The sequence below is a fragment of the Mesoplodon densirostris genome, chromosome 2 (genome assembly GCF_025265405.1).
Source record: "Mesoplodon densirostris isolate mMesDen1 chromosome 2, mMesDen1 primary haplotype, whole genome shotgun sequence".
In the NCBI taxonomy this organism is placed as follows: domain Eukaryota; kingdom Metazoa; phylum Chordata; class Mammalia; order Artiodactyla; family Ziphiidae; genus Mesoplodon; species Mesoplodon densirostris.
The window spans coordinates 119,127,005-119,154,525 of NC_082662.1; the positions used below are offsets into that span (position 1 = coordinate 119,127,005).

The 27,521-nt window shown below is 51.2% G+C and overlaps 2 protein-coding genes across 2 annotated transcripts in view; one reads left to right on the forward strand and one right to left on the reverse strand.

Moving 5' to 3' along the window:
- The window catches only part of KCNJ10 (potassium inwardly rectifying channel subfamily J member 10), a 28,408-nt gene extending 1,910 nt beyond the window's left edge, over positions 1 to 26,498 (reverse strand). The window contains exon 1 of the mRNA XM_060088325.1: positions 26,375 to 26,498. The gene's annotated coding sequence lies outside the window, so the exon portion shown is untranslated. The remainder of the gene's footprint in view (positions 1 to 26,374) is intronic.
- LOC132503774 (uncharacterized) lies at positions 9,714 to 13,807 on the forward strand. Its single transcript, XM_060120567.1, has 2 exons — positions 9,714 to 10,048; positions 13,471 to 13,807. Exons 1-2 carry the CDS (start codon positions 9,714 to 9,716, stop codon positions 13,805 to 13,807), a joined length of 672 nt encoding a protein of 223 aa, XP_059976550.1.
- Positions 26,499 to 27,521: the final 1,023 nt, after the last annotated feature.

Below are 27,521 nucleotides of genomic sequence, written 5' to 3' on the forward strand. Positions count from 1 at the left end.
TAAACAAGTGAAGGTTGGGGCTTCCCTGGTGGCACAGTGGTTAAGAATCTGCCAATGCAGGGGACACGGGTTCGAGCCCTGGTCCGGGAAGATCCCACATGCCGCGGAGCAGCTAAGCCTGTGCGCCACAACTACTGAGCCTGCGCTCTGGAGCCCGGGAGCCACAACTACTGAAGCCTGCGTGCCTAGAGCCTGTGCTCTGCAACAAGAGAAGCCACTGCAATGAGAAGCCCGCTCACCACAGTGAAGAGTAGTCCCTGCTCACCGCAACTAGAGAAAGCCCGTGTGCAGCAATGAAGATCCAACACAGCCAAAAATAAATAAATAAATAAACAAGCGATGGTGGAGGAAAAACATCAAACTGAAGCCTCCTGGCAGCACAGGAACATTTTCCCAAGGACTGGGAGAAATGCCAGGTTGTAGGTGGCAAAATTGTCTTGACTGAGTGAAGTAGAAGAGTTAGGAGTGTATGTTAGTTTGTGGCTATGTCTGCACAAGTTCAAATTCAGGATTGCTATTTACTCTGATAGTAGAAAGTGGGACAAGGCTCTGAAATAGGAGACAACTCACTTAATACAAAGTGCCTGGCACCCCTGCCCGAGGAATAACTTGTACTTTTCCATCAGAGAAAGAATTGCAATCACTTGAGCCCTTGGACTCTGGATCTGATGGCCAGACCTTCTGGGAAGGAGCAGGTGACCTCTGGGGAATTTAGTTCTTCTTGGAGAACACAGAGTGGCTCATCACGTTCTCCATTCTGAGAAGTCTATACCACTGCATTTTATCATTCTTCTTCACACTGCCCCTTATTCTATATTCCCATGGCCTTACCCCTGGGAAACTCTAAATTATTTGGGTCCATTCATATATCCACCCAAGCAGACACTAAATTGGAAATCACCAACAGATGAGAATCCCAGTATATTCAGAGGCAACCTGGAGCCCATTTTACACCACCCACTTGGAACTTCCATACACATGAGACTCCTTGCCCAGAACTGGATGCCATCCACTTCCCAATATCCTTGGCTACTTTGGAGCAAGAGGGAGGCTTTGTAATTCTGAAGTTTGAAGAATTGTTATTTAGAGCCCAAGTGAAGCCCCATTCAGTACTCAATAGTAGTAATATTAATAAAAGAAACAACCACCACAAAGCCTGCATCTATGTACCATTCAAAGTTTACACGTTAGCATGCCTTCTCATTTGGCCCTCAAACTCGCGAAAAGATGTGAAACCTCTACAGGAGATTTTGAGGAACAGGGGAATCTAAAACAGATTCTAGGGAACAAAGGAAGTGCTGGAAAGTTGTGGATAAGTGAGCATAATTTTAATTTTCAAAAAGAAAAATAAAGTACATTTCACAAACTACAGACAAACAGATAAGGTATCAACCACAGGCAAGATTCTAGAATGGAACATTAAGATAGTGAATTCTTGGGCAGAGTGGGGGAAAGGTAGTTATCAGTAGGACCCAGCATGGGTTTACTAAGAACAAGTAACATCACATCACGCTAACTTAATTTCCTTCTATGACAAGGTTACTAAATTGGCAGATCAGAGAAATGCAACAGAGAAAGTGCATCTAAGCAAGATTTTGACAAGATCTCAAGTTAGGTCCTTGGGGATACGACAGAGAAAAATGAACAGAATGCTTCTCTAATTAGGTGACTTAAAAAATCAGGGCTTCCCTGGTGGCGCAGTGGTTGAGAGTCCGCCTGCCGATGCAGGGGACACGAGTTCGTGCCCCGGTCCGGGAGGATCCCGCATGCGGAGGAGCAGCTGGGCCCGTGAGCCATGGCCGCTGAGCCTGCGTGCGTGTCCAGAGCCTGTGCTCCACAATGGGAGAGGCCGCAATAGTGAGAGGCCCGCGTACCGCAAAATAAATAAATAAATAAAAATAAAAAATCAGTGTTACTGGTGAGTGGATCATGATAGCCTGGAATCAGCTTTCTGGCAATGTACCACCGAGCATTATCTTTGGCCTTGCCCTAGTCGATTCTTAACACTAATTTTATTCAAAAATATGGAGCACATGGCCATCAGTTATGCAGATGACACAGAGCTGGGACGGACTGCAAATGAAAGGTCTGAGGCAGAATTAGGATCCAAAAGGAGCCAGAGGAGTGGGCCAAATCGAGCAAAAAGGATAAATGTTGGATTACATTTGGGTCCAAAAATTACCTGAGCAAGTTCTGCATTGGAAAGATGTGATCTCGTAAGCAGAACCATGAAAATGAAATTAGGCATTTTAGCAGAAAGTAATCCAGTGTGAGTTATTTTTGGTTGCCAAAAAAAGCAATGCAATCTTAAGCTGCTTTAGTTGAATTAAAGTATCTAGAATAAAATAAGGATTCAGTTGATTCTGCTCTGTTGATCCCACATCTGCAGTATTGAGTCTCAAGGAGCAATCAGGACATGAGAGGATTCAGAACCAAATCATATGAGACGTGTTTGAAGGAAACGGGGAAGTTTACTTGGGAGGAGAGACGATCTGAGGGATATGAAGGCTATGTGAGAATATTTGGTTTGAAGGGCTGCCATGTGAACAAAGGTTTGGATTTGTTCTTTGAGCTCTAAGGGGAACAACCAGGACCAGTGAGTTCAAACCTCCGAGAAAAAGATTCCAGACTGATATGAAGAACATTGTAACAAATGTAGAAAGAGCATCTCAAAAGGTAGAGAGTAGCCTGCCCCCAGAGGTGTTCAAGGACAGGTTGGACGAGCGCTGTGCAGAGATTCTAGAGAGGAGATTAAAGCTTTGGGTGGGAAGGTTAAAGATTGTTTTTAAGTTTCCAACTACATTCATAGAGGATCAAGATGCCTGCCTCCTCCCCATCTCTACCCGCCCCCCCCCCCTTCTACCATGACATCCAGAGATCCCACATCAAAGCCCTAGCTTTGTTTGTGCCGAAGAGAGACTGTATATCTGGGGAAATGGAAGCCCTTGGGGCCCGAGGAAAGTCTTGCTTATCATTCCCAAGACAATAGTCTATGATTATATATCATTTTACAGTTTATGAAACATGTAATTTGACCCCCACACCATGAGGTAAGTAGGAAAGGCATCATTAGAAACTAAGGTTCAGAGAGATTTGCTCCAAGTAGTTTTGGAACCAGAACCCAAGTCTTCTGGCTTCTGATCCAGAACTTTTAAATTGTAGCAACTCCTTCTGTGTATCCCAGGTTCATTCTCACAGTCTCTTGTTTTCAGGAGGTGCCTCTGTGGTCCCCTGTATAGAGGATCACAGCTGAGACAGAGAAGACAGAGCCCGGAGCTTCCAGAGCCCAGCGTTAAGGCTACAGATTTGGGGCACTGGAGATTTTGGCTACTGGCTAGACCTCTTTGTTGTGACTGCCACCTCCAGCTGTGTGCCTGCTGTTGCCAGCCTTTGTATCTGCCTCCTCCAGCTATTATCCGCTGCTCCCAGCTGCTGTGCCACCTCCCAGAGCCAGGCAGCTTTGTTCTCCCCGGTAGTGAGAGTCAGCAGCACATAAACAAAACAATCAGCCACACTCCACCCCCTGGGCCCCTGGGAAGGGAGCAGGCCAGAGTTCTGGAAATGGTTTGTTGCTGCCCCACCTGAAACACACATACTCTCTCCTCTAGAGGGTGCTGTTTCCCCCAAAACAGTCCCAGACAGATACCAGGGACAGTAGCTGAAGAATTCTGAAAATAAAAGCAGCTTCTGAGTGGTCAAAAGAGACAGAAACAGACACAATCACCTTCTTTCTCCTCTAAAAATTAAACTAATGAGTCCCTAAAACAAAGGCCAGTCACACCTACAGTGATGTCGAGCACGTTCCCTCAGCAAATACCTCTCCCTCCTTCTGCTTCCTGCCTGCAGATTGACCCAGAGCTTGCTTTCTTTACCTGAGTCATTTGTTCTCCAGAATGAATGGGTTTATCAGAGCCCTTCTTGAGTACAGGACTGCTCTGCAGCACAGACACTCCTCCTGTGAGTAAAACTGATCCCCAGCTCCCCACTGCTCGGAGCATGGCATTCAAGGCCCTTCATGATTTGGTCTCTGCCTCCTTCTTGGCTTTGGCCTTGCCACTCTTCCACACATATCGTAGACTCCAGCTCCACAAAGCACCTCGCTGTTCATCCCTTCTACCTTTGGACCCGCTTTTGCACTGGACCCGCTCCGTGCCCACCTGATGACCTCCAGCTTATCTTTCAAAACTCACTCAAGTGTTAGTTGCCCCTTTGGAAGCCCCCCTGACCCTCGAAGAAGTAGCTCATCTTCTCTAACTCCCCACCCCCAGCATGGGTTTACTAAGCATGGTTTGTACACATTCCTATTTTCAAACATCATCGTGCTTTGCAATGGTTTGTTTACCATTGTTTGCCATCTGTGAGTTCTCAATTTAAGGCTACAGACTGTGAACGTCACCTGTTTCCCCAGTACCAAATGCAGTTTGTCAAGAAAGTCTGAGTAAAGGGATGACTGGAAGCCTGATTTAGAGAGACAGAGGCCTGAGTCAGAGCTGCAGCCTTGGTTTGCCTCATGGGCTCTGCTCATGTGCAGATGTTTGCAAATTCTTTTTTCTAAAGGTGGGAGAGAGCAAGCCCCAAGGCACTGGTCACAGCTCCCTCTGGGTTCGCTGTCCCCTTTGCTAGAAGATGAAGGAGGAAAACAAGCCTTGTTTGGGAATAGCTGTGGGCATAGGGGCGGACTCTGTCAAATTGAGTGACCAGAAAGGTTGCTTCAGCCCCTCCGCGGCGCAGTGGTGGAGGGGGCAGGTTAGAGCTGTGCACCTTCTCCTGAAACCTGTGAGGCTGGGGTAGGGAGGGGTGGTGGGCAGGGAAGCAGCCCTGAGCAAAGAGCTTTATCTGTTCTCTCTGTGGCAAGAGCAACCTGAATGAAGAAGCTTTGGGGCACGAATCCTAAATGCCTCCACCTCCACGTGTGAATGAATCCTTTCTTCTCGACCTCTGACTCTCTTTGGTTTCCTAAATAGTTAACGGTGCCATCATCCTTTGAAAATCTAGGGATTATCTCAAACTCCCCTCCTTCCTCATCTCAATATTCATCGGATGCCATGAGCTGTGGATTTGTTACTTGTGTCTCTTCCCCTTCATTTCATTGTCTTACTTTAGGTCCTTCACACCTTTTTGCTGAATCATCAGCCTCCTACACATCTCCTGTCTCTATTCTTTCTCTCCCCAAACCCTTCCTACACTGCTACTGGATCACTCTTCCTCAGTTACACCTCTGATCACAAATCAGTGCACATGTATCCACCACTTCACAAAGCACTTTCACGTTTTATTCTCATGGAATTCCTATAAGGTATTAAGATTACAATCCTTATTTTGTGAATGAAGAAACTGAAGCTCCGAGAGACGATGTGACTTGGTAAATCTAGATCTTTGGCTTCCCAAACCTCTCTGCCTCCAAACTCCACTTGTCATTATACTGTAACTATCTCAGATCCTTCCCAACTCAATCCCTTCTACCTTTGGGTTTAGGTTTGATAGATAATGTGTCCACTAGCTATCAAAGAGAAGCCAAACTCAGTCTGGCAGAGTTGCATGGTCTGCTTCTACACCTCATTCCAGTCTTATTTCCTGCCTCATCTCTCCTATGGCAAACTTCAGACAAACCAACTGTCCCCTGCTTCCTGTCGTATACACCCATGCTTTCCTGCCTTCATGTGATTGTTCATGCTCGTCTCTTTTCCTGACCTCCCTTTCTCCTTGTCTCTACATAACCATGAAATCTTTCAGAGCCCAGTTCAAATGACTCCTCTTCCAGGAAGCCTTCTCTGATCCCCACAGCCTTAAGTAAGGCCTCTCTTTTCTGAATATATGTATTATATATATATATATCTCCATCTATATCTCTTATGGCACGTCTACTTGGTATAGCATGTGTCTTCTACTACAGAGAAGCTTATTAAAATAAGGATTCAGCCATAATATGTTTTGATTAGTCTGATATATGATTAACACAATGTATGACACATAGTAGGTGCTCAAGAAGTAGTTTATGAGTGAATAAATGAGCAGAAGGGGGCTCCCAAATCACTCCAGGTGTAGGGGCCAATCTAAGAGCACTGGGAACGGACTCCATCCTCCAGGAGGACTAAGGATGTGTGGAAGCACTTGGCCTGGGTACAACAGATGGAACTTCACTCTGGTCCAGGGCCTCTCTCCCTCTGGAGCCTTCTCACTCCCCCTTCTTGTTTGTGTCTTCTCTTGATTTTTCTTATGATGTTTTCTCTTTTTCCTTATATCCACGGAAACCCCAATAACTAATTATGGACACTAATAGATATGCAAACAAACCAAATGTCCTCATCTGTAATGATGCTACCCACCACACAGGAAGATCCATGCAGTCTCAGTTGTGTTTTCAAGCATTTATACAATAAACATTTACAGGGTGCCAGATTCTAAACAAGACACTTGACTTATGGAGGTGAATTAGGTGTGGATTCTGGCCTTGAGGACCTTACAATCTATTAAGGGAGACAACCACATAACAGGCAAGAAGTGATAAGTGCCATGGAACAGGGATCCATGAAGTGCTGAGGGACTTTGCAAAGGGAAAGGTGACATCTAGCTGAAGGGGGTGGGGCTGAGAAGGTAATGAACGTGTACTGATTGAGAACCTGTTAGGTGCTAGGCACTGGGCTAAGTTGCTGGGGATATTTTAATGTTAGCTCATATAATTCCTCAAACAACCCTGTAGGAATGTTATTATCCCTATTTATTATCCCCATTTATTACCAGGTTGTTATGAGTAAGAAACAACCAGGAGTTGAGTTTTTTCCTCCATACCTGACTGTCTCACTCAGGGGAGATTTTATAGAGGAAGGTGGCATTGGGACTGGGCCTGAAGGATAGGCAAGATTTGGACCCTTGGACACTGGAGTTTGGGGGTGTCAAAGAGAAGGCACCTCCAGGGAAGGGAGCAGTACAAGCAAAAGGTATAGCATTGAGTAGATTCAGGGCCAGCAGGGGATAGGAGCCAATCATTTTGCTAGAAGTGTTGGGAGTACGTGAAAGACTTAACAGGACAAATTGGGAAAACAATGATGGGCTCTGATCCCACAACACCCTCCTGCCTTGTGGCCACTAGAATGAAGGGCGAGAGGCACACGGCATGGGTGTGGAGCCCTGTGCCTCCCACAGGGATCAGATGCAGGGACTTGGCCTCCTCTTCATGGTGCTCTAGACGCATACCCTTTCACAGAGCCACTGGGTGAGTTTTCTCTTTTGACCATGGAGTACTTCTTCCTGATGTTTGGTTCAAGGATATGGAAGAAGAGAGAAGGAGAGCAACTATCATTTACTGAAAGCCTAGTTTAGACCAGCACTTCACATTTCATCTTTGCAACAACTCTGGGGAACAGAGTTTTTATCTTCACAGTTACTTATGAAACTGGGGTTCAGAGAGCCCAGGCAATGCAACATATAAGTAGCAGAGCTGAGATTAGTACCTAGTTCTGGCTGCATTACAAAGTCCTTTCCACTATAGCTTCAGGTTAATACTATATACTGAATTTGCCTTTGATGAGCAAATTCCACACTCAACAAGCAGAGAAGATGGACACCTAGCGCATGATAGGGGTCTAGCGGGAACCAGCCAGGTGTGAAGAATTCACCAGGAATGACACCCAGGGTGCACCTGATGATTAGCGGTGATACTCCTTTTTTATGATTGTTCCATCCCAGTGCCCCTCTCCTAGGTTTGCATGGCAGGTCTTTATCCTCCCCATTTCCTTCTCTTGGGCTCTGTTCCCAACTCTCTTCTCATCTCTTCTATCATCTACACTGCCCTGCTCGTATTTCATGCTGGCTGTTACCAAAATGTGTCTCCCTGATTCTATCCTCCTTTTCACTGTCCTCTTTGTCTTTTCACTCCCTGCACATCTGTCTGGGTCATCCCTTCTTCCCCTAAGAGTTTCTTCAGCCTCCTAGAAATCTGATTTTGGAAGATGGTGATACGGAAGAATACTACGCTATCCATCAAATCACAGCTCTGACCTTCAAATTCTGCGTCACACTGTATCTCCACCCATAACCCAAAGCCTAGGTGCCCACATTAGGAGAGGCATTCTAAGCCCTACAACCTTCTATTCTCCCTGCTTCTTCCCTCCAGAAAAGAGCTTCTTGATTTAGGGGTTTGGAAACAGGATTAGAAAGGGAGGCAGTTTCTAGGAAGACAGGAGGAGTTCCCACTCTAGCTATGAACTAATCCAATTATTTTAGGTTTGAAGGTACAGGAATACCTGAACCAGTCACTGTGGGGTATAGATAGAAATAGAAAGTGGTAGTACCAGCTCATTCTCTGTCCCAGTAACTGCCCATCATGCTCAAGTGCTACGTTTTGACAGAGCCCTGTGCACAGAGGGGTTGTGAGCACGATCGGCCTCCGGGCCTGAGGCTGGGCTGGCCTCTAAGCCCACACTCATCTTAGACCGCTGAGCTAGGTACGTGTCCAAGCCTAGCATCCGGGAGATAGAACTAAGAAGGCAGCATTACCTGGTGGAAAGTGGGCTCGACTGGGAAGCAAGAGACTTAGGTGTCAGCCTCAACTCTGCCTCTGACTAAAAGTGACCTTGGGTAAGTGTCTAAACCTCTTCAGCCATTATATCTTTAATTGTGGAAAAAGGTCATTAGATTAGCTCCACACTTCTCAAACTAGTGTGCCAGGAGGTGCTCGGAACCACAGGATTAAATTTAACGTATTTTCCTGAGCTATCGATTTTACTCAAAGGTTTTGAGGGAAAATCTTATTTTAATATTAAACAAACGATATATGATGGAGTAGAATGAAAAATTTACATAATTCAAAAGACAAAACAGATTTCAAGGATGTCCAGTGTGTGGGAGCTTATGGCCCATCCCTGTGTCTTCTGGGGTAAAATTCCCTCTGTCCTTCACAACCTGTTTCTCGGTCAGTTTGGGAGGCTCTGTGCTTGAGGGTTATCAAGGTCATTTCCTGCTTTAAAAGTCCACGTCCAGCCTGTGTCCCTCCCAGTGCAGATTCGTCTCATCCCTCCCACTGGCCTTGGTGGAGACAGGAGACTGCTACTCAGCCTCCTCTCACCAACCATATGATCTCTGTTTTGGATACCAACTCCAACTTGAATAGAGGCCTTGGAGGCCTCCGGGAGGAGATCAGCTGCACTGGGGACTGAAAAGAAGCATTTCTGGACTTTCAAGTGTTCTTAATGAGAGAGGGGGGAAGAGAGGAGAAAGGAGACGGGTGTCAAGGAAGGCCTGGAAGAAAAGCACTGTGGGATTATGTAAGCCCTCAAGGTTGGGAGAAGAATGGAGTCGGGTTTGGGGTTCTTTTTAAACTTGATGTCTTTGTTCATTAATCTCCCTTCTGTCCTGCCCCAAAGAAAACAAACAAATAGAAACAGGGCCAGATGCACACAAATCTTGAGGTGGGGAAAAAAGGGCCGTGTGTGTGCCGGGGGCCTGCCTTGCCAGCTGAGTCTCTGCTGCCTCTGCCTCTCACCCTCCAGTCTCCTTCCCCTTCCCTCCCATCCTCTAGCCTCGGCCTGACACAAGGCCCTGGCCCAAGGAAGAATAGGCTTTTCTTCCCTTGTGTCAACGTTTGGAAAGTTCTCATAGACTGATCAAAAGAAAGGATAAAAGCCTTCAAAGCGTTTCCTGGGAGCCTGTGACCTCCATCTGGCCCTTCTGACCCCCCTGTGTGTTTTCCGGTCAAGAGAGGGAAGAACACAGAGATGGGGTCATGTCAGATGTTCGCCTCTGTCCAGACACCACCCGTCCTGTCAGCGTGGGCTGATTGGGACCACTGCCCCTTCTTCCGCCCCAATCCCCAGGCAGTGCCTTCTGTCCCCTGCGAGAAGGGAACAGTGTTCCTGCAGAGAACTGCCCAGAGTGGGGTACCTCAGGGACCCCCCTTTCCCCAGCTGGAGAGGGAGGATGACTTCCTGACACACGCAGCCCATGGGGACTGCCTCTTTGATGCACCTGCCTCCTCACCCTCCAGCCACCCCCCTGCCCCCCCAGCACGCTCCCTCTCTGAGTCACCACAGCGCCTGCGCCTACCCATGGCGTGGGGCCGCAGGGCTGCACATCCTGGTCCTGTCAGAAAAGCTTGGCACTGTGCAGAGTTCAGCTGAGGACAAAGGATGCACCACTGCCTCCTCAGCCCCAGCTCCAGCCACCCCAAGAGCCTGCAGGCCTGGCCCCACCTGGGTCCTCACCCCAGAGGAACATCTCAGAGATATTAACCCATCCCTCCTCACCCTGACCGAAGAGCCAGAAAAATCAGTCCAGGTGCTAAGACACAGCGGGAAGCAATGGCATTAGTACAAATAACTTCTGTTGTCATTGTTATTCGACTGTTATCAGTAAGACCTGCGACACTGAAAGGGTTCCCAAGCATACTGGGGGAGATTTCAGAGGGGCTGGGCTGGCGATGACCAAGGGGTCTGTTGAAGACCTCTTATTCGTGTGTCAGCCTGCTCTGACTATTTAATCCGTCACCACCTGGCCTAGGCTCCTGGATTCTCCATAGGGGAGAACCCAACTGATCCCCTAAGATACTGGTTGAGAGGATCACCCTAGTTGAGAGGTTAGAAGTATTCTTCTAGACAGAGCCCCCTAGGGAGAGCTCACCCCCATGCCCAGCTGGACTTAGTGGAGAGGGTGCTGGCAAGACTACAGATGGCTGGAGGGGAGCGGAGGAGATGAGAGGGACTCCTGCAAACTTCAAGCCTCACCTATCCTCAGCCTGGTGCTGAAGATTACCTCCCCACCACCAGGGGGCAGGGCTCCCCAGCCCCATGGGACTGCCCTTGCCCTGGCGGCTCGCCTTCTCCTGCCTTCTCCTGCCCACCGACCCCAGCCCACCCCCCTTTTACTGTTAGGTTGAACCATATGAAATTACGAGTTTTAAAGAATGGGTCCCACGTCAGCAATATCAAGTGGTCCAATTTACCAATATTTAATAACAATAAAAATAACAGCATCAGCCTCCTTCAGACTACCAGACTCTGCATTATATGAAGCACATTAGAAGCAATTCCGCTTGATCCGCACAGCCAGCTGGTGGCAGTTAGAGCCGCAAGAATCTCTCTCCAAGGTCACAGCTAACCTTCCAATCATCAAATCCAAGGGCGTTTTCTCAGTCCTCGACCCCAGCAGTCTCTCTGCGTCATGTGAGACTGATGGCCAGCCTGTCTGTTCTGGACACTCTCTCCTTTGGTTCTTATTGAGATGTGGTGGGGACCCACTGATTTTGGAGCCCTTGATTAGCTCTTTAGTGGCCCTGCCACTTCTAGGCTTTGGGATTTGGAGAAAATCACTTAAACTCTTTGAGTTTCCTTTTCCTTTACCTGCAAAAAAAGGGGCCTAATGATATCTACCTCACCAGAGTGTTGGGAGAATTAGATAAGTACACAGATGTACCAAGAGCATTTGGTGGGGTCAGCACTAACAGGGTGCAGTCTCATCATCACTCTCTGACATGGTCCTCCAGGCTCTCTCCTCCCTGTCTCTTTACGTCTGGTCCATCTCTCTTGCTGTGGTCTCCCACGGGCCCTGAATTGTTGGTGTTTCTCAGGGATTCCCCTTGGCATCTCTAACCACTCTGCTCTCCCTTCCTTGGCTGTTTCAACCACTCCCACAGATTCCCCTCACCTCTGCCCTGTACAACCAACACTTACAGGCTCCCTCTAACTGGACAGTCCAGTTTTAACGTGTTCAGACTGATGTCCTCTCTACTCAGAAGGGAGTCTCTCCTGTGCTTCCCCTCTTGTTCCCAGCAACACCATCCATTCAGTGCCCAGGTTGGAAACCTTAGAGTCGCCCTCGGTTTCTCTCTTGCCCCTCATCCAGCGGGTCACTGGGTCTTATCAATCCTGCCTTTGTGGGCTTCTCTCCAACTCCTTTGAGGCTGCCCTAGTTCTCTTTCACCTGAAGTGCTGCAATGACCTCCTGTCTTCCCACCCCCAGCCTCGCCTCCCTCACCTCCACCCCCTCAGCAGCCACAGTGCCTTTCAACAACACAATTACATCCCATCGCTCTGGCTTTCAATCCTTCAAGGAGTTCCACAGCTTCTGTAGTAAAACCCAAACTTCTAGACATAGCATTCAGAACCCTTCACCATCTGGTGCCACCTTGATTTCCACAGCCTCTCCTTTTGGTACTTTTCCCTATGGACCCCATCTTCTAGCCATATAGAATTATCATTGGCTCTTCAAATGCAGTCTGCACCCCACGTGCACGGCCCCATGCTTTTACCAAGCAGGTCTCTCTGCCTAAAATGCCCTCATTACTCTCTCTACGTTCCTGGGACATTTTGCCACATCATCGATGTAGCACTCCTCTGTCCTTGAGAGATGGTGAGCTCTTTGAAGGCAGAGACTACACCTTAGTTCTCTTTTCAAGCTGGTGCCTTTGAATTTAACCTAATTGATTAGTATAGAGGAAAGACTTAGACATGAAATCCCTGGTCTGATTCCAGGCTAGGGGTGCCAACCACGTTGCATCTGGGCCGTCATTTACCTCACCTCCTGCCCTTAACAGGTATCACTAATTCATCACAGTACTTTTTCCCTCACTGAACCTCAGAATCTTTCTCAGCATGGTGATACAGAGAGCCATTTTCAATCCAATGCAGTTAGCCTTACAAATGAAACCTATTTGTTATCCTGGCAGGTCTGGGTCAGAGCCAAAGGTCCCTATCTATCCTTCTTTCCCACTGTTTGCCATCCAGATCTGTGCCATCTACTTGCTATGGGAACTTCAGTCAATCTCTTCATCTCTCTAGGGCTCAGTTTCCTCACCTAAGGAGGCGATAAAACCTTCCATTGTTTGGTTGGGATTACAGGAAATAAAGTATGTGAAATCTGTAAGGCCTGTATGCAAATATAGGATATTATTATTAGCCTACTTTGCAGATGAAAGAAAAATATCTACCAAATTAGAGAAACTAAGGCTCAGAGAGGCAAAGTAACTTGCTGATGTTTATTTAATGGCAAAGCCGGACCCTCTGTCTCCAAGTCCCGTGGACCTTCACTCATGTTGCCTCTCCACACCCATGTGGGCTTGATGATGCTCCAGCTACCTCCTGCCTTATTTGTCCTTTCTCCAGGGTAACAGTGATTCATGCAGTAGGACTTACTACAGCCCTGGAATTGGAGGAGGTTTCCAGTCCACCTCCTTCATCCTACCTCCCTATAATTCCATCATAATTCCCAAGGTGAAGCTCCCTCCAAAACCCATTCAACCTGCCAAGAGGTAGGAAAGGTGTTTAGTGAGGGATGACACATAGAACTCAGTTCCTACATCATGCCCTTTGGCCTCTTGCCCTCCTGCTTCCCCTTGGTGGCTCCAGCCAGCTGGCAGGCTGCTCAAAGCCCAGGATGAAGGGTAAAACATGGAGACGTTCGGGATCGCAACTCTGAAAAGAGAGGGCATTGGAGTTCAGTTAAGTTTCTTCTTCCCCTGAAATTGTTTCCCTCTCATAGGGGGCAAATGAAAGTACCAGGCTCTACTAAAATCTGTAAGGCCTGCAAAGTGCGGCCAGGGGGAAGTCAGGCTTGGGACTGGAGAGAAACAAGAACTGAGTGTTCTCCTGGTGTGCAGCCTACAGACGTGCAGGAAGCTGTCGAGAAAGGTGTGCTGACCCTTGTTATTGGCCAGGGGATGAGTGAGGCCTCGAAGGTACCCTCATCAACTGTGGAGTACCTCAGGAAACAAGGCATTGATGTGCGGGTCCTCCAGACAGAGCAGGCACTGAAGGAGGAAAATGCTTTGGTTACCCAAGGCATCAGGGTGGGAGGGGTCTTCCATTCCACCTGCTGATGGAGGCTTAAGAGAATAACTCACTAAGAAATGATAAAAAAAAAAAATTTAATTTTTTAAAGAGCCCAGGATGGCCAGGCCCCAGAAGATAAGGTTTTTGGGGTGGAGGCCAGGGAGCCACTGAGCTGTCACCAGATCTGCCACCAGAATCTGAGAAACCAGAGAGAGGCCAACCTGATGGGACCGGTTCCTTAGGGTCCTGGAACCAGTGGGGCTCCCCACCTGAGAGAAGAGAGGGAGGCTGACCTACCTCCCGGCTGAAGCTCCCTTCTCTATACCTTTCTCGCCTGTGATCTTAGAAGCTGTGTGGCTGTGATGAGGGAGGTCTTGGACCTAGTCGGTGGAGGGTCCGAGAGGCAGTGTAGGCGGCGGGGAGGCAGGAGAGTTACCCACTCCTGTCAATGATTCTCCTGTCAATCAGGAGAATCATTTCTGAACTGCTTCCTAGCCTGTGTTTTGTTCATCTTTGTGACCTCCTCGGTGCCTAGTTTAGAGCTTTGTCTGAGTATTTCTTGGCTTAAAAGAGCCCCATAGCATTGATATTGTACATTTCTTTTCCCTCCCTCAGGCTCCCTTTTTGGTATGTGACCTGCTTCATCCTTGGGAAGTCCTTCCTCCAAGCTTCCCATTAAAGAGTCAACCTTCAGACAGCTGCGCGCACTGACTCGGTCTCTCCATCTGCCTTTACTCCAGGCTGAAGAGCTGTCTTCTCTCTAGTTTCCCTCAGTTCTCACTCCACACTGCCCTCAGCCCACTGCCATCAACACTCTCGTGTCTCTCTCCCAGGAGAGGCCAGGTGGGGGAAGGCCCACAGTGGGTACGCAATGCTTAGCACGGAGCCTCAATGCCAGAAATCCAGTCTTCTGCAGGAGGCAGATCCCTCTTTCATCGTGGGAAAGGAGAGAGGCGGAAAACTCCAGACCTGGACCCCAAACTGGTCCAGAGTCGGGCAACTGTGGATAGAGTTTCTCCCTGGACTGACCAGGTCCTCCTGGGAAGCCCAGTGCTTCCTGGTGCCTACATGACCAAAGACAAGAGGACTGAGCTTGGGAGAAAGAAAAGTAGGAAAAGGAAGATGGAGGGGAAATGGAAGGATCCCAACTCGCAAGCCCCTAGAACAACAGGTGGGTCAGAGTATGTAATAAGCTGGCCTCTCCAGCATCAGCATTCTCGGTCCTCCACCCACCCCTCACACACAGCCTCTGCCCTCCAGCTACGCTAAGTTTCTCCCAGTGCTTGAACGGGCCATGCTTTCTCTTACCAACAGTTCTCGGCAAACAATGGGGCCTCTTCCGTGAAGCACTCTTCCCCTCCCCACTCCACTTGGTCGATCTCTACCCTTCCTTCAAGCCTCGGCTTAGATGTCACTTTCTCTAAGAAGCCCTTCCAGACGCCCACAGCCCCAGTGTGAGTTGCTGCCCCTCTGTGTCCCCATGGGCTGTGGACTTCCCCACCTCAGCCCGTGTGCTGGGTTTCCGCGTACCGCGTCATCCTATCCTCCCTGGGAGGTGGGTAATGCCATTGCCTTCATGTGAATGTGTGGAAACCAGACTCAGAAAGGTTAGCTGAGTTGTCCAGAAGGACCACTAGTAAGGAAGAGGTGACTGCAAGTTGAACCCAGGCCCACTTAAACTGCACTTTTCATCTGGCCACCATACCATCATGGCATGTCGGCGCTGGGAGGCCCACATGGTCATCCTGTTCAACCCCTTCACTTCACTGAAGAGGAAGCCAAGGTTTAGAAAAGTTGAGTAAATTTTCCACAATCACACAGCCGGCTCATAGCACCAGAATCAGAGCAATAACCTTGGCTTTCTTCTTCATCCCAAGCTCTCTCTTCCTACAAGATCTTTTCTTAACCCCGGGGTCCTGAAGGGCCAACCTGGGAGCATTATCCACTGAGCTCTTCCCCTCCAACCAAAGCCCCAGCCTAGGGGTGTCCAGTGTGCCCCTCCCATCAGCAGGCCTCAGGAATCTCCTTGCCCCACAGCAGCTGGCCCAGAAATATGACAACAAGAAGAGCTAGAAGAAACAGCAGATAGCGGGCCCATTGGGAAGGGGCACATTCAATGATGTTCTCTGCTAGGGGCTGTGGAAATGATCAAGGGAGTTATCTGAGACAGCTGGAAGTCCATGGCCCACAAGGGCTCTGAGCCCCTTTGGAAATGTCTCCTAGGCCACCCAACCTCTATTCAATCGGCGGCTAATCTGGGTCTCTCTTTCTCATCAGGGGGAGTGAGTCCTCCACCTCTTCCCATCCTTCCCCTTTGCCTGGTAATCCCTTATACCCAGGAAATGCTTCCTGCTAAGTCAAAGTTTACTTGTTGCTGCCTAAGGAATTTGTTCTTATTTTTACCCTTGGTGGAGATGGAGACCCATAGGCACCCTGTGCTTCTGATGCATATTCAGGGAATTGAGCCACCTTCCCCGACAGGGGCCCTCGCCACTCCCTTTCCTTCTCAGGTTCCACATTTGAAGAGCAACCTCTGACCCTCACACAGAGAAGCCTGTCTCCAACAGGGGACATTTGGAAGGGCACTTGGAGTCAGAAGAATACACCAGAGAATAAGGGCTGGGAGAGGAGTGTTCCTGCATGGAAGACAGATGGATGATGCAGCCTCAGCAGAATCTGGCAGCCAGCCAGGGAGCATTCTAGGTGAGCAGTGGGGTTAAGGCATAGAAGGGTCCTGCAAGGGTCTTTGCAATTCTGATGTAAGGGAAACATCATGGAGATCGGCATTCGATAACATTTGCAGATGAGCAAACCAACATCAGCTTAGTTCTCCATCTAATGGGGTTTCTGCAACTGTGACCCCATCAACCACCCCAGGTCCCAGCACACCATCACGCAATCAGCCCTCAAATCCTCGGGGTCCTGGTCCTGGTAAGCTCGCCATCTCTTCCTCTTTTTTTTTTTTTTTTAAATCTTTTATTATTATCTCTTTCTTCCCTTTTTAGGGTACCTGCTCCAGGCTTCCAGAAGATGCCCCAGACCAGAATAGTAGGAGAGGCATAGACACGCCCTATAGATCCTTATACAGACATAGGATATTAACAGGGAAGGTCAGAGCCAGGTGTCGTGAAGGACTTATAATCAACAGAGATCTCAAACTCCAAACCCTGGCCAAGAAGGCCATGGGGCTCCTCTCTCCAGTGATCCGTCAGCAGTGGGAATGGGGCCCATGGGAATGTAGGAAACAAAAGGAGGTAGGCTCACACTGCCTAGAGGCAGTCAAGGGTCAAGGTGAACTTTTGAGTTTCTGGATGCAGAATCCTGTTTAAGGTCCCTGTACCCATTGTTCTCCCCACTCCAACCCCAACATGCCCCCACTCTTCCCAAAGAAGGTGGGCAAAAGCTAATTCTGTGAAAATTCCACATGGGTTGGGTCATCTGAGTGAAGCCAAGAGGCAGATAGTGACCCTTCCCCCGCAAAATACAACCCAGAAAAACACCCAGCAGCAAGAGACTTCCATTCTAGAATGGAGTCCCAGTCTTGCCACCTGGATATGTCATGTCACCTGTCAGAGCCCTACTATAAAACGGGGAAATGATAACGAGGCCATCTACCTCACAGGGTGGTGAGAAGCCGTGACCCTGAGTGCACTGGGCAGATGCAAGGGCTGGTGGCCCTGGGCCGGTGCTGGGGCAGGCTGGGGTTGGTCATTCGCGCATCACTCCATTCAGTGTGTTTGGCTCCGCCCTGGGGCTGGGGTCCTGGCTCACCAAACCTCTCTGTGGTCTGTGGGATGGGGGAGGGGGGGAGGGGCGGGCGTGCTCACGGTTCAGCAGAGACCGTGTCCGTGGTTAACGTATAAGCGAGTGCGGTCTGGAGCAGCGGGACATTCCCCGCCCCAGGGCCACATTCTTGAGGTCACAACAAGTGCAAACTTGTTATAACCTGTGTTGGAGCAGCAGGGGGCAGCGAGGGCACGGGGTGGGGGGTGGTCGGGGGCTGGGGCGCTGGTGCTGAGCCGCTCGAGGCTGGAGGCTGGCGGAAGGGGTGCAGAGGGGATGGAGGGCGGGTGTGCTGGTGCATATGCGAGTGGCCGGTGCGGGTCTGTGTACCTGAGTCGGCCTGCTGGGTCTGGGCACATCCGCTCCGGCGTGCGTCCGGGAGCCGTGTTTGGGGCCGCATGCAAGACCGTGTGCCTGTGTGTCTCTGCATATATGAGCCTCCTGGTGGGAGGAGGAGGAGAGGCGGGAAGGCACGGGCCGCGGCGGCTGGGCATGTGGAACCGAGGAGTGGGCAGGCTGAGTGCCCCTTCCCCTTGGCCGGCCTCACGGAACCTGCATTCCAAGTCCATCCAGCGACTGCCCCGCCCCCGCCCCCTGTAAGCCGGGGCCTCTCCCGGCCTTGGGCCCATCTCCCCAGCCTGCCCGGGGAGGAGGGGGGGAGGGGTCGCCTCCTGCCCATCCCCCCTGGCTCTGGCCCCACTCCCCCAAGCTCGCTGGGCCCTCCGGACACTGGGGCGGGTGGGGGTGGGAGCGGGGGGAGGCTCTGAAAGCAGGTGACTGTTTGGGGGAACTCGGGGACAGAGCCCCCATTGTGCCCGCCCCGGAGGCGCCTCAATGGAGCTCTGGGGCACAAAGGGGCTTTGACAATGGGCAGGACATTAGTATGCAGAGCCAGCCCCTCGGCCCTCTCCCTGTCCCACAGCCCAGGGGCGGGGGCTGGGGGGATGCTGGCCTCGCGGGTGGAGGCAGGGGGTGGGGCAGGGCTGAGACTGAAGAGATCTCAGCCCCCGGGGGCTCCCCTGGGGACACTGTCCAGGAGACAGTGGAGGGAGACTAGACCAGGGCCCCCAAACCTGCCACCAGCCAGAAAGGGCTTTCCAAATGGAAAAAACCGGGGTGGGGGGGGGACTGGGAGGGATGGGGGAGGAGGGGCTGTGGGAAGCCAGGCCCCTTCCTCCCAGCTGGACTCTGGAAAGAAGCACGTGGACAGTCTGAGCCCACCCACTTTTGGCCTCAGTTTTCCCATCTATTCTAGGGAACTGTGTGGGTGGCAGAGGAAAAACTGAGCAATAGACAGCAAGGTCTCAAACATAAGCCCGCCCCGACTCCTCAGGCTCGGGGGGCTGCTGGTGGGATCTGACCCTCCAGAATGCTTCTGCTCAGGGTGTGTGCTTGGGTTTTGGGTATTTAGGCTTCTGACAAGGTGGTGCCTGCAGCCCAGCTCAGGGGGATTTGGCTGACAGGCCAAAGAGCCAGGGCTGGCCCCTCCCACCCCTGCCCCTTGTGTGTTTGTCTGTCTCCCCATCTGCCTCATCCCCACCCCCACTGGCACCCTTCCCAAGGTGCGTGTACTGCCCGTGGCACCACAGCACTAAGGGCAGGGTCAGGAGCCACCGGGAAAGGGACCCAGAGCCTGGAGTGCTGGGAGACTGAGAGGAGGAAGGGGCTGCAGGCAGTGAGCAGGAAAGGGACACCCCAGGAGAAGCAGTGTTGCCCGATCACAGACTTCCTCTGCCCTGGGCCAGGAACCCTTAGGAGAGAGGGCTGGGGCCACTTTACAGAACTGCTCCCCACAAGGCAAGACGGAAAAACCTTCTGGGCTTAGCAATGTCTTCTCCTGGCTTGCTTTCTCCGTTTTCAGTTGCTGTTGAGGTCAGGAAGTCCCTCCCTGCTACCCGCCCTCAACTCAAGGCTTCCTGCTCTACTGCTATTGGCCCTGGATGGCACACTTGGGATTGCTGGGGGAAAGGTAAGTTCTGCTCCCCTCCTCTCACGACCTTGGTTGGGTTTTTTCCCCCCACTGAAAAAGTCTGGTGGGGAAAGTGTAGGGCTAAGAGTTATAACTCCTGGGCTCAGGGCCCAACAACCCTGTTAACTTTTCCTGGGACCTCACACAAGTCACTTTTCCTCTCTGGTTCAAGAAGCCCACACCTGCAATTTGGGAAAGGTCACTTCTGCATCACACTGCCTTCTGGGCCCATGGGCACTGGATTCAGGGGCAAGGCTCTGGTATTTAATAAGAGCTCATATTATCCAGCACTATGCTAGGCCCTTTTCTAGCGTTACATCATCTAATTCTCAACAATTCTAAAAAGTAGCCACTTTTTAAAAGCTGCATTTTATAGACGAGACAACTGAAGCACAGAGATGTTAATAATCTGCCCAAAGTCACACAGCTAGTGAGTGGTAGAACTGAGATTCAAGCTCAAGTAGATAGTCTGTCCCCAGGACCCACATGATTAACCACTACCCCATACTGCCTCCCTAGTGAAAACATTCAAAAGACCATGGGCAGCTAAGGGAGATCAACCTTAGGATGTTCAAATCACCTGGGGCTTTTCCAAACTATTTTCTGACGTTCCTCTGGACTAGTAATTCTCAAACTGTGGTCCAGGGACCCTGGGGGCTCCTGAGACCCTTTCAGAGGCTCTATGAGGTCAAACCTATCTTCATAATAATACTAATATGTTATTTGCTTCTTTTCACTTTCATTCTCTCATGAGTGTTCAATGGAGTTTTCCAGAAGCTACATTGCAATATGATATTGTAACATATTGAATGCAGAAGCAGATATGAAACACCAACTGTCTTCTATTAAGCCAGATATTGAAAAGATTTGTGAAAATGTGAGACAATGCCACTTACTAAACTTTTGTTTGTCTGTTTTTAAATATAGCTATTTTTTCATTAAAAATATGTCATCTAGGGCTTCCCTGGTGGCGCAGTGGTTGAGAGTCCGCCTGCCGATGCAGGGGACACGGGTTCGTGCCCCGGTCCGGGAAGGTCCCACATGCCGCGGAGCGGCTGGGCCCGTGAGCCATGGCTGCTGAGCCTGCGCGTCTGGAGCCTGTGCTCCGCAACGGGAGAGGCCACAACAGTGAGAGGCCTGTGTACCGCAAAAAAAAAAAAAAAAAAAAAAAAAAAAAAAAAAGTCATCTAAATTGACATGCAAAATGGGTTTATTGCTGTTATTTTTAAATGAATTAATGCATATTTTAAGGTTCCTCTCATTTCTAACCTATCAATGTAATCCACATTAACAAAAGCTCTTTGCAGTCTTCAATCATTTTTGAGATGTGAAGGGGTCCTGAGACCAAAAAGTTTGAGAACCACTGCCCTAGACTCAGACATCCTCGCCCTTTCCTCTTGCCATTGCCCATGTCTTTTTTACAGAGGGTCAACCAGGGAGATTTAGACGTGGGAAGAAGGTGTGTGCCCGGGTCTTGTGGTTGGGACTAGGATGGGGGTGGAGCTGAGGATATAACGCTAAAAGGTCAGGCCTAACCCGACTTGAGAGCTATGCCCACATGTCTCCCAGCTTGCAGGCTCCCACCTGGAGGTATGCTGCAGACAACGGGGCTGGCCCAGACTGGACTCTGGCCTCTGCCCCTTTCCCACTCCAGACGCCCACTGACAAGCCCAGCATCAGGCAGGAGCAGACCTCCCTGGCGAGGAGAGAAAGGTTCTGTGGATACCCACGTGGATTTTTGTGTTTGGGCCAGCAGCGCTTAATCTGCTGCTTATAATCTTAGGGTAAAACTGTCTCCACAGGATGGGGAGTTTAGTAGGGGAGGAGTTTCTCTGGAGGTCCCCTAGAGAGTTGGATAATAGAGTCTTACATATACCCTAGTCTAGGACACTCCTAAACCTCTGACGTCAGGGTCCTCCCCCAGAATTAGCAACCAGAAAGGTTTCCTACCTAGAGTCAAGCTGGTCAGTAGACAGTCTGTGCCCTGGGAACAGAGGGGTCCGGGGAGGGAAGAGATGCCTTGGCTTCAGGGAGTCGACAATCTGACAGGGGTGTAGGCCCCACCCTAGAGGAGCTCCTGTTATGGTAGGAGACAGGATGTCCCCTCCAACATTACCACTGCCCAGGTCATCCTGGGCAAATTCATAGACACGAAGGACAAGGAACAGGCAGGATGCTGAGGAGAAGGGGTACAAGATGACAGAGCAGATAGGGAAACAGAAGGATGGAGATTTGTAGGAGGGGCAGGACTTGGAGGGGTAGGCCTGTGTGAGGGCCCAGGGTGGAACGGGTGTGGCTCAGGGATTGCCATGGGATATGCTCCCCCAGAACGGGGTCTGAATCGATGGGGGTCCCAGAAGATAGGGGAACTGGAGGGGATGGGAGAAAGGCTGATATAAAGTAGCTTGAAGACTGTGATTGGGAGTTTTCATCTGAAAACCCACAGAGACATCTGAGTAGCAAAGGGGCAAGATAAAACTGGTGCTTCATGATGACAGTTCCAGGGATAACTGTGTGTGGAGTAAAGAGGGAATCAAGGAGAAAGAAAGGTGGAAGTTAGGAAGATCATCAAGGAGGCCGCTTTGGCCTCCTTGAACAGGGGGCCAAACAGGCTGATCAGGGGGCAGAGAAGAGGCGGACTCACACACCTGAGGGGAGTTGTCGGGGAAATGTGGGCAGGGAGGGAAGAGGCAGGGCCATGGAGGGACAGGGGCGAGATGTCGGGGTAGAGAGAAGCCGGCGTCTTCGGCTGGAAGATATAAGTCACTCTGACGGGGAAAGAGACTGTTTAAGGGAAGCCCAGCAGCTCGGTTACGTTGATCGAATCCAAGTTGGAGACGGCACATCTGCTTGGTGAAAACTCATGGAAAGAAGGGCCCAGGAGCGTGGAGACCCAGGCAACGCTTGGGTCTTGTTGGAATGAAGACAGAAACCTCATCTTAAACGACTTGATAATTCTCCCACCTTCCCAAACTCTAGAAGGGCGGAGAGACAGAGACCTAGGACAGACCTCAGAAAAGCCCCAGAGAAGGGCTGCAGCGGGCCCAGGAGCCAGGCAAGATGACGGAGAAGAAAGAGTCACAGAGGTGGGAGAACCATAACAGCCAACAACTGCACTTTTTATTTTTAACATGTTGAGCACCACTCAAAGCCCTTTACAAATATCGAGTCTTTTAATACACAACTATAATTAGCCCCATTGTAAGGCTGAGGAGACATTTGTAGCTACTAAGCAGTGAAAGCAGGATTTTAAACCCAGGAAGTCTGACTCCAAGGCTGTGCTCTTAACCACTACGCCTCTGCCTCTCAGACAACAGAAAGGAGCCCTGAGACAGCACTGTGGGGTCGCACTTTCCCTCCAGAAGAGGACTCTTGACAACTGTTGCAATAATCCATGCGCTTCTCTGAGCTTCACAGCTCCCCCTCACAAGCCTTAATGATGGGCTTTTTTTTTTTTTTTTTTTTTGCGGTACACGAGCCTCTCACTGCTGGGGCCCCTCCCGTTGCGGAGCACAGGCTCCGGATGCGCAGCCTCAGCGGCCATGGCTCACGGGCCCAGCCGCTCCGCGGCATGTGGGATCTTCCCGGACCGGGGCACGAACCCGTGTCCCCTGCATCGGCAGGCGGACTCTCAACCACTGCGCCACCAGGGAAGCCCCCGATGATGGGCTTTTTTGTTGGGGGTGGGTTTGTTTTTGTTTGGGTCCAGAAGGTGGTCTGCCTCTCCTTCCCAAACTCCATTTCAGCTCTCTTTCCTTTTATGGACCTGTCTCCTGAAATCTAGCCTAAGTCCTTCAAGCTGCAGCCCCAATCCTTTCCCCAGGTCTTCTGCCATTGGAAGGAGAGCAGAATGGCCATATCCACTCCTTCTATGCTACACCTTTTTAGGGGCCTGAAGTGCTAATTCAGTCCTCTGAAGCCCATGCTTCTCCAGCCTCTTTCTCCAGGCCACCCAGTTCAGTTTTCGCTTCTCTCCTGAATTCCAGAGCCAGCCCCTCCCTTCTCCCCCACCTCAAATCCAGCTCCCAGCTGGCAGACACCCACGGGAGAGTTTTTCCCATAATCCCTTTCTCTGTGCCCTTTCAAGCTTCTGATGTGGGGAGGGGATGAAGAGGGGCCACTCAGATGCACTGTCTCCATGAAAATGGTGGCAACACGTATATTAAACTTGGATGAAGGGAGAAAAGCATTGAACGCAGCCTGTGGAAGAGACAGGGTGATGCGGTAAACTCAGAAAGCTCTGATTCCCAAGAGCCTCCCCTGCCAACCAGCCTTCACTGGGTGCTAAAACACTTGGATTCCAGATCTCCCATCTCTCTAATCTTTCTGCAGTTTCATCTTAGCAGTGTGGCTTGGACTATCCCTTCTCTCTGCCCCTTCCAGGGCCTCACCACCATCCTGGACAGTTTGGCATTAACCCGGACAGTAGCACTGACCAGTCAGGCAAGAGAAGAATCTAGGCCGGGGAGGGGAGGGAGACTGGAGCTTTTTTCCTTCCGTCCTAAATAACCCTTGGCAGGAAAGTTGAGGGGCTCCATTGCCCAACATCTCTTTCCCTCCCCACTGATGCCAGGAGGTTCGGCCTATCTTCCATCTTGTGTGCAGAAACCAAGCATTTTGCTAAAAGATGCAGGGGGTCTTTTCTCCTTTGTAGAAGTGGGTCTTTCTGCATGACTCAACCCCTGCCCCCCAGAGCCCTTAAACCCCTTATTCCATCAATCCAGGCATGACCCCAGAGGACTTGATCTAAGCCCACTCAGATCCAAGTGTCCCAGCCTCTCTGGTCCCTAGGGAGGACCAGGGACCGAAGCCCCTGGGTCTTCTGCCACGCCCTTCCCTTCTAGCCCAAGCCAACCAGGTTGGAGTTATAAACGAGCTCGTGCACAGAGGAGGTGCAAGTGTGGGGATGGGGCGCCGTTCAGTGGGGCACAGGGAGGAGGTGAGGGATGCCAGGAGTCGGACAACTAACCCTCCCACGCAAACGTATGTGTCCACAGACCGCATGTAGGGCAGATGTTGGGCAGACAGATTTTTTTTCCCTCAGGGTAGGGGGCAGCAGTGGGATTCTGCATTAGAACCACAGAAGGATTGGGACCCTAACCCTGCCCCCGCCAGCCCTCTCCACTTAGTGGAGTCGTTGCCATTTGATATTCACTGAGACAAGTTGGCTGCTCAGCTCGGGGTGGGGGGCGGGGGGATGGCTCAGAAAACAGCAGCTTCTTTCAGGACCCAGGTTGGCAAGGGCTTTGGGAGGCTGGACTGGCCCAGATCACCCCCCAACACCCCCTCTCTCCCTCCCTCGCCACCACCACCAAAGGACTGGAGGGCGGGGAAGAGGAGTTGGCACTGCCTGGGCCATGCCTATTGCCTCTGCAGACCTGGCCTGGCCCCTCTCCCTGGCATGATGCCTTCCCTCCCCCTCCTCCCTCGTTTCCTCCTCCCTGAAGAACCAGCTATAAGCCAGGACACTTGGTTGCTTCTACACTTGGTCCCCCGTACCCAGCCTATACCATGAGGAATTAACAAGCCCTGCACAGGATGGTGCCCACCATCATGCCAAGAACACGTAACAGAACAGAAATCCTTGGAGATTAGGAACAGCGTTTCAAGATGAAACTGAATGGAATTCAGTGGTAGCTTCTGGTCCCTTCTCAGACTGGTTTCCTGATACCCACTCCAGGCCCTCGTCACGCCTAAAGAAGTGTCACTCCTCACAGAAGGGTACCAAGTCTCCCATCATCATCTCCCTCCCACCCAGAAATGCCTAAAGCAGTCCTGGTGAGGAAAAAAAATTCAAGCATCGTGGCCAAGGCAGACGGGCCAGAAATCTTTGGCCAGAATGTGTATCGATAAGCAACAGAATCAGGCTTTAAGCCTAGGCTTCCTTTGGGGTCCAAATCTGTACTGGCTTCTTCACCACCCCCACTTCCCCATCTGCCTCACTCTGCCTGGAGCCCTTCATTAACAAGCATGAGATCTCAAGATACAAGAGGTCCTGCTCCCACTTGTCCCCAGTTTTGTCCTTCCATGCATCCTGGGGCTCAACTCTTCTCCCTCAAATCAGGAAGTTCCAACCTGTCTCTTTTCTAATGCAGGTGCCCTTGGTTAGTTCCTGATGGGGAGAAGGGATGGGATGGGGAAGGGGCATCTCACCTGGAGGGTGGATGTTATGGAACCCAATCTGCCCTTCTTACTCTAGCAGAGGTGGCCCTGCTGCTCTCCTCCAGGTGATCTCAGTGTGAAACAGCTGTGGCGAGGGGAGGAGGGTTGTAATGGGGAGAGGTGTCTTGAAGTGGGAGGCAAGTTGGAATGAAGGGAAGAAACTGGGCGGGCAGGGGTCCCAGTCACCCCAGGCTACTACATCTCCCTAACCTGAGCTGTAGGTGTTTTCTCCCCCTGTGTGAACTAGTGATCAGTGGGTGTCACTATGTGACTGTCACAGCATGGGGAGGGGGAAAAGGGGCTGGGCATGGGAGTGGGAGTAACCTGATGATCCCGGGAAGAGGGGGCACTGTCTGCAGTGCCTGTGAGGGTGCATGGTTATATGTGGTGGTCACTGTATTTAGTTGGAGGGCTGTGATGCAACTGCAGGTCTGCCCAATAGGAAGGAGCATTAGGAAAGCCCCTTTCTTAGCTGAAAGTGCTGAGGTGACCAGTTTGGGAAAGTTTCCTTCTTGGTGAGCCCTTCCTATAAGGCTCCGTTTGGGGCCGCCCAAGGTGGGAGGCTGGGGAATAGGACTGTACCACTGAGGCCAGTCAGGGTAGGGACCTAGGGGCTGGGGGGCCCGGTATCTCTGGAGAGTGAGGTGGACAGGACCCCGGCTGCGGCGGCAGCACTCCTTCATCAGGGCCAGGGTCTTACCTTGGGTCCGGGGTGGAGTGGCCCCTCGGATGGGCAGCGGGACAGACGGACAGACGGGGCGGGCAGGCGTGAGGAACGGAGCTGTGCGACGGGCAGGGCCAGGACTCTTAAACCCGGAGCTGGGATCAGATAAGGGCTGGTCCTGGGGCCGGGGCCGGGGTCGGGCCGGCCGGGGGCAGAGCTGGGCCGGGCCGGGCCGCCCCCTCCCTCCGCAGCGCAGAGCCAAACTTTGCGTGAACTGAGGGACCTGGAGGGGCCGGGCGGGCGGGGGCGGGGGGCTCCGGACAGGCCAATGGGAATGTGGAGCGCCAGGCCCGAGCTGCCGGGATTGGAGGGGACTGGGCAGGGGGTGGGGCGTAGGAGCTACGAAGCAGAGCCCCAGACAGCTGGAGGAGCAGGACAGAGAGCAACACCCAAAGACAGAGACCCAGACAGACTCAGGGAGAAATAGATAGAGAGACGATAGGCGAAGCGATAGAAGCCGAGCTGGCAAGATGACAGGGGAAGAGAGAAGGAAGAGAAAGGAGGCTGTCGTGTCAGGGATGGGGAACGAGAGCGGGAGCAGGCGGGGGCGGACCTGGGGCCGAGCTAATGAGGTGGAAATGAATTCAGGACCGGCCCAGTGGCCCGGCAAGCAGCGCCGAAGGGGCGGGCTCCGGGGACTACGGGGTAATATCCTTCAGCACCATTTCCGTGCTGTTTGCCATTTTCTAAGTGCTGGGTGAGGTCCTGGATGCGAAATGCGCAGACATCATTCCCACTTGCAGTGGCTTGGTCTGAGAGAGGGCAGAACACGCAGCCCAAGTGCCCAGGAGGTGCTGGAGGCAGCAGAAAGGGAAAGATCACTCTACTTAGGGGGTCCTGCAGATGTGGGAGGACAGACGTGACATCCATCCGATAAGGCCCCTAAAGAATGCAGAGGATTCAGGTACGGGGAGACGGTGGGGAGGGCTTTTAAGGCAGAGGTAACTGCACTCACAAAGTCCTGGGAGGACAGGAAAAATACAAGTCTGCTTGGGAAACAGCAGCAAAATGGTCCACTGGACCAGAATACGGAGTGGTGGTTCTCAACCTTTTCATCACGAAGGACTTCTTTCATTATCTGAATCCATGTTTTGAGAGGTTTTTATCCACAATCTCCCACTCT

Excerpts from the sequence above, each read along its gene's own strand:
- LOC132503774 (XM_060120567.1), top strand. The coding sequence starts at position 9,714 with ATGGGGTCATGTCAGATGTTCGCCTCTGTCCAGACACCACCCGTCCTG. Across the intron at positions 10,049-13,470 it reads CGCCTGCGCCTACCCATGGC|GGGGCAAATGAAAGTACCAG; the intron begins GTGGGGCCGCAG and ends TCCCTCTCATAG.